Source organism: Rutidosis leptorrhynchoides, chromosome 7 (genome assembly GCF_046630445.1).
Source record: "Rutidosis leptorrhynchoides isolate AG116_Rl617_1_P2 chromosome 7, CSIRO_AGI_Rlap_v1, whole genome shotgun sequence".
Taxonomy (NCBI): domain Eukaryota; kingdom Viridiplantae; phylum Streptophyta; class Magnoliopsida; order Asterales; family Asteraceae; genus Rutidosis; species Rutidosis leptorrhynchoides.
The window spans coordinates 303,793,351-303,800,954 of record NC_092339.1 but is presented as its reverse complement, the minus strand read 5'-3'; the positions used below and the strand labels follow the sequence as shown (position 1 = coordinate 303,800,954).

General features: G+C 30.6%; 1 protein-coding gene across 1 annotated transcript; it reads right to left on the bottom strand.

The window, feature by feature from the left end:
* Positions 1 to 2,012: 2,012 nt before the first annotated feature.
* Positions 2,013 to 3,224, bottom strand: LOC139860122 (uncharacterized). Its single transcript, XM_071848898.1, has one exon. It carries the CDS (start codon positions 3,222 to 3,224, stop codon positions 2,013 to 2,015), a length of 1,212 nt encoding a protein of 403 aa, XP_071704999.1.
* Positions 3,225 to 7,604: the final 4,380 nt, after the last annotated feature.

Below are 7,604 nucleotides of genomic sequence, written 5' to 3'. Positions count from 1 at the left end.
TATTTCGTAAAACAAAAATATAATCGGTTGTTACTAGAATTCTAATTGGGCCTTTCTGTTTTTCTTTTGAGCCGTGGACTTATATACATTGATGGGCCAAGATACAATTTTATGTTGGGCCAAGAAAGTGATCGAGTTAATAGATGATGAGATGATAAAGACTGCTTCTGCTATTCTGTTGCTACGACTTTATGATTTTTTTTTAAAAGAACGATGGTGTTGATCAATGAAGGTGACTAGTTGTTGTGGTTGTTAAAAGATGATATTGAATAATGATGATGAGGTTACGAAGGAGAAGATGATTAATGATGGTGATGATTAAACGGAGATGACGAAATAAAGATGATGATATACGTGATACATGATGATGATTGATGGCATGATGATGATGATCTGTGAAAATAACGATTTGATGATAATGGATGTCACGAAAATGATATGATATCATGATGAAGATGATAGTTTGAGATGATGTTGTTATGATGTATGTAGATGATGATGAACGAAAGGGATGATGATGATGTACAATGTTCGATCATGATGATAATGACGAGTACCCGAAGATGATGATGATAATAGGATGATGGTTATGATGTGTATGATGATAAATGAAGACGATGATATGTAGTTGATGATGATAATGGCGATTAGTGATGATGCATGATCATGATAAGGATTTAATGATGATGGTATAAATCTTTATCATTATTACTATTATTATTATTATTATTATTATTATTATTATTATTATTATTATTATTATTATTATTATTATTATTATTATTATTATTATTATTATTATTATTATTATCATCATTATTGATTATTACTAAAATTACTAATAGTATTATTATTTTTATCACAATAGATATTATTTATAGTTATTACATATAATATAAGTATACCTAATATTACGAGTTACTATGTTTTTATATCTTAACTAATATATTATTATTATTATAACATTAATTAATTAATTTATATATTATATATCTCATATATATAATATAACCTATTATAAGTATTAATATAATTATACATAAATATATTAATATTAATACATTATGAATTATATATAAACTTAGTTGATTAATATCATATGTGTTTTAATATATATATTACTGAAATAGGTTCCTGAATCCGAGGCCAACCTTGCATTATTCAATGTCGTCATATGTATTTTGACTACAAAATACATTAAGTGAGTTTCATTACTCTATTTTTATATATATTTTTGGGACTAAGGATACATGCGCCGATTTTATTAATGTTTTACGAAATAGACACAAGTGATCAAAAATTACATTTTATGGCTGGATTATGAATATTGAATATCACCCCTTTTTAGCTTGGTAACCTAATGATTAGGAAACGGGTATGGCCCCTAATCGACGTGAATCTTAAAGATAGATCTATGGACCTCGACAAGTCTCATCCGGGGTACGGATGCTTTAGTACTTCGAGATTATTATTATTATACAGATGAGAGGTTCTGTTTGGGGATATTCTATGCATTAAGTTAAGTTGGTTATCAAGCGTTCACCATATGAATGACTTTTAATTCGCGGGTTACGCGTGTTATTTTGTACTCGGGTTACGTGTACAATTAATTATATGAAATCTTGTGGTCTATTTAAATGATGGAAATGAATGTTTATGATAAACTAATGAACTCACCAACCTTTTGGTTGACACTTGAAAGCATGTTTATTCTCAGGTTTGAAAGAAATCTTCCGCTGTGCATTTGCTCATTTAGAGATATTACTTGGAGTCATTCATGACATATTTCAAAAGACGTTGTATTCGAGTCGTTGAGTTCAACAAGATTACTATTAAGTCATTTATAGTTTGGATATATTATGAAAGGGTATGCATGCCTGTCAACTATCGATGTAATGAAAGTTTATCTTTTAAAACGAATGCAATGTTTGTAAAATGTATCATATAGAGATCAAGTACCTCGCGATGTAACCAAATGTAATGTATTCGTCCAGATGGATTAGGACGGGTCTTTACATATTAACTCCAGCATCCCACAACTCCTTTAACTCATCAATTAGAGGTTGCATATAGACGTCTATATTATTACCTGAAGCAGATGGACCAGGTATAAGTAAAGTTAGGAACAAAAAAGGTTTTTTCATGCACAACCATGGTGGTAGATTATACGGTATCAAAATAACAGGCCAGGTACTATGTGAAACACTCATTTTTCCAAAAGGGTTAAACCCATCACTCGCTAATCCAAGCCTCACATTACGAGGTTCTTTAGCAAATTCGTGATTCTGATGATCGAATGTATTCCAGGCTGGTGAATCTGCGGGATGTCTTAATAGACCATCTTTCGTACGACTCTCTTGATGCCATCTCATGGACTCAGACGTTTTAGGCGACATAAACAATCTTTGCAACCGTGGTGTGAGTGGAAAATAACAAAACACTTTTGCTCCAACCTTCTTAGCTTTATAATCACCATCATTATCAGCTTGTGTGGTTGACTCTTCTTCAGAATCATTATTGTTACTTTGTTTATATCTTGAGGTCTGACATACGTCACATATAATTTTGTCCTTGTTTTGTTTCCAGTACAACAAACAATCATTTGGACAAGCATCAATTTTCTCATAACCAAGACCCAACTCTCTTATTAACTTCCTGACTTCATACAATGACTTCGGTATGGAAGCATGAGGGAAGGCTTCCCTCATTGTGTCAAGAATCATGCTGAATCCTTTTTCATTACATTTTCCAACACACTTCGAATGGAAGAGTCTAACAATGAATGAAAGAACAGAGAACTTACAGCCGAGATATAGTTCTTTCTTTGCATCTCGCAATACTTTATAAAACCTTTCAGCATTTATGTTTGGTACATTACTCTGATTTTCAGTTTTTGGGATATCAACATCATCTTCATCTTCATCTTCAAACATATGGAAGATGTATTTGGCCAATCCTTCCATATCATCTTCAGCATCCCACATTAGTGTATCATCTGGTTTGAGAAGCACAGTTGGAATTTTATAGCCTTCGAAAAAACTGTCACATAGCAGATGTGATTTAGCCTCAACCCAATCAACCCCTTTGAGATTACCGCAATTTATGCACGAAAAATATATATGACCACCTATTTCCTTTCTAGAGAAAATAAGTTCTAAGAATTTGTCGAGTCCTTCTTCGAATTCAGGGGTAGATCTACATGTAGACATCCAAGTCGAGTCCATCATAGACCTGTATTTTACAAAATCTATTAAATTAATTGGAATATATATATATATATATATATTTATATATATATATATATATATATATATATATATATATATATATATATATATATATATATATATATATATATATATATATATATATATATATATATATATATATATATATATATATTCGTGTTTTTAGTAAGCAGGAGAAATAAATTAACCTGGTTTAATAAATTTGTCAAGTTCTTTTTCGTATGCAGGGGTATGGACAAAGCGTATGAAATAAAGGTGACCCACTTTTTCGATGATTGCAATTAACTTATCTACTATTTTCATTTTCGTACAGTATTTACTTAGGTCTGCAAACACATCTTCAATAACTGATGATGATCGATTGCAATTACATACGTACTTGATGATTGCAATTAACTTAGATCTGCAAACTCATCTTAATAATAATAATTTTGAATTATGATTATTATGATACATCTAATTTTAAGATGTAACTAGTAATCTAAGTTTAAGATAAGAATATAATTCAAATAAATTATAAAACATAAAATACTAGGTTAAGCCTGTCCAAATAGATCTTATACACCTAGGCTTATTAGACGAGGTTAAAGCATATCGGAAGATCTAGTGACGTATAATCATAACATCGACTTGGACAAGCTTAAAGCTATATAATATACAACTAACACTAGCGATTTAGGGTTTAGGGTTGTTTATGGTTTAATGTAATGCTTAGGGTATATATGCATGCTTTAATTAATATTGTACGTTAACCATGCTAATAATTATTAGGGATTAGGGTGCGTGTAGGGTTTGGGGTATAGGCGGGTTTAGGGTTCGATTCAGGGTTTAGGGTTTAGGTATATAGGCCGAGTTTTGGTTATATAATGATTTAGGATTTAGGGTTATTAATTTTTTATGGTAATTTAATGTAATGTATAGGGTATATATATATATATATATATATATATATATATATATATATATATATATATATATATATATATATATATATATATATGCATGGTCTAATTAATATTGTACATTAACGATGCTAATAATTATTAGGGATTCGGATGCGTGTAGGGTTTGGGGTATAGGCTGGTTTAGGGTTTAGGGTTCAGGGTTTAGGTATAGGTCGGGTTTGGGGTATATATAGGGTTTAGGCTGGTACTTTAGGGTAGGGTTTAGGGTATAAATGTTCACATGCTCACAACATACCTGTATGTACGTACATACGAGCAATTATATATATCTAATATTTATATGGCTGGTTAGATATTATATATATGTTTTTAAATTTTTTTTTTGTTAAATCTTAGTTACTATCCGGCCATTAACATTTACATGTGAATTGAATTATCAAGTCGATCACGTGGTGTCACCAATTGAAATTAAATGGTTCTCGCAGTTTTCTCCATTAATTTGTATGGTTCTTGTTTGAACTTTTGGCTAGGGATTGGGTTTATGGTTTTAGTGTTTGGGGTTTAAGGTTTATGGTTTAATGACTAGGGTACGTAATTTAGGGTTAAGGGTTTAGGGTTTGGGGTAGGGTTTATGGTTTAGGTTTTAAGTCGGGTTTAGGGTTTAGGGTTTAGAGTTTAGGGTGTAGGGTGTACGGTTTAGGGTTTAGGGTTTAGGGTGTATAAGTTTATTGTGAATAGAGAGAGGCCGAGAGAAATTTCTCTACTCTAGCTTGTGAGTGTTTCACTCGGGGTAGATAAATGATTTCTCTACCCCTAGGATATGATATAGGTAGGATTGTCTACGTCTCACCTCCCCCATACCTCACACATGTGATATTGGGTATGTTTGTTATTGTTGTTGTTGTTGTTGTTGTTGTTGTTGTTGTTGTTGTTGTTGTTGTTGGTTTAGTACTGTTTAGGATTTAGGGTTTGGGGTTTAGTGCCATCGACCCATCATAATGATGATCGAGGATGAGCTTGCTAATCAGACGAACTTAATGCGTGCATGGTATATCACCTAACAAGCTATTCAAGCAGTTTAGAACTTGACGGATGATATGATAAGACATATGAACTCAATCGATCAGGCGATCTCAATTATAATATATCATCAATGATTGAATGAGCTGAGGTAGCGATCGCTCTAATTAAAGGCTTATCGGGTTTCGATGATCTTAATAATGTTGATTCATATATTGATCTTAATGCACTGTACTTACGTAAAAAAAATTAACATACATGATAAACGATGTTCAATTAGGATCACTATTATGATAGACGATGTTCGTTTAGGTTAACGGCCAACATGAACTTGTAAATATGTTGGTGTTCTTTTCAAGATTAGTATTTCCTTTTATAAAAGATTTCGTATTATTTTTTTAATAAATTTAATATAAAATAATGACGTCATCAAAGATGTTTTAAAATTTTTCTTTTTTATTTTGAATTATTTTTATGCTTAGAAAATGTTTATTTATAACATCATCATTTTAGAGATTTAATATTAAAAAATAAATAAATTAAATTAAATAAATATATAGATACATATTATTTATTTAAATTATACGGAGTATATGTAAGTAAATATGTAACTAGATAGAGAAGTTATCCTCAATTAATTTTCACCAAAATTACCCTCTCAAACATTAGCGCCAATATCACGGATTTCTGAGCCAAATTTTTAAGCTGATCCAAATGTTTTCATTCAAAAATTTTGGTAAATTCAAAAAAATTCGGGGTTGATCCTGCCTCACTAGTATTGATCCTTCCACACCAAAATAATATAAATTATCTATTTTACCCTTATAAATAGTATATTGACTAAATAGTAGTTTAAAGGTAAAATAGGAAGTTTGGATTAATTTAGTGTGGATGGATCAAATGCTAGTGTGTAAAGATCACCTCCCAAAATTGAAGGCGCCAAATCAAATTGGGGTAGCTAAAAGGTTTCTGAACAACACACTTATCTCTTTTTTGACCAAAGAAACTCAAGCTATCTCTTTTTTCACCAAAGAACACAGTACATGTATCTATCTTATCTGTTATTAACGATTCTTTTAGATTGTTTATAACATTGTTGCTAACTACTCCATATATAAAATTGTTTATAACTGAAACGACCCGTCCATATTACTATAAATGCAGTACATTATTCATTGGTCCCATAGCGAGGTATTTGACCTCTATATGATACCTTTTAGAAAATATTGCATTCATTTCATGAAAAGCACACCATTATTATACATAATGCATGTTTTAAACAAGTGGGCGATTATTTAAGAAATAATCCCCATGATACATCGGTTTCCAAATACTACACACGTGACATAACAGTCGAATATAATACATGACAAAGGTTTTATTGAATGCAACATTTCATTTAAACAATAGCATGAGACTCCATGCACAGCTTACTTAGATAATGCAACAACGGAAGACTTTCTTAAGAACCTGAGAATAAACATGCTTAAACAATCAACACAAAGGTTGGTGAGATATATAGGTTTAGCATCGATATAAATATATACCACAAGATTTCATAGTTATAAATATATGTACACTCACAAGTGTATAAAAGAATTCTATAAGTTGTTGAGCGCTTCGGTAACCATACTTAATCATTAATGTAGCATATTCCCTTTATTATGAAATCTCCCTACACTGTACCAAGTGTAGTAAAAATGAAGTACTATGCAACCGTTTACGATACTAGAGCGACTAGCTCGGTTGGGGTTATCAAACCCGATAGATCTATCAACATAATTCGCGCTTACATGTTCTTACAACATGTAAATATTAGTTACCAAGCTATTAGGGAAGATATGCAAGGTGGTACAACTCAACGTAGAATATATTTTAAGTACTTGTGTCTATGGCGTAAAACATAAAATGCATATATTCTCATCTCAAAATATTTGTAGAGTTTAAAAATGGGACTATATACTCACGGTAGTAAAAGTATATTAATAATAAGTTTTTAGCTTATTAAAAATATGACCGTCGTCCTTGGATTCACGAACCTATAACAATAATAATGATTCAGATAATAATACTACATGTGAATAAAATAAAACAAGTTCATAGAATTAATTTTTAACATTTTTATGTTAGTAGTCCTTTTTTAGTAGTCCAAAATAGTCCGAAATGTCCAACATTCCAATAATCGGTATATATATAATCTTAGAATTACCCCATGACATATTGTATATATATTGTCTTTGCATCAACCCAGAGACGTATTGTATACGTATTGTCTTAGGATTTATCAAAACGTATTGTATACTTATAGTCATGGAATGTACCAAGATTATTATATATATATATATACAATCTCGGAATTAACTAAGATTATAATATTTTGTTATACTAATGATAACATGTCCAAATATATATAGGATATAGGAAAAGTTAG

Coding starts and splice junctions, on each gene's coding strand:
- LOC139860122 (XM_071848898.1), bottom strand. CDS start 3,224: ATGGACTCGACTTGGATGTCTACATGTAGATCTACCCCTGAATTCGAA.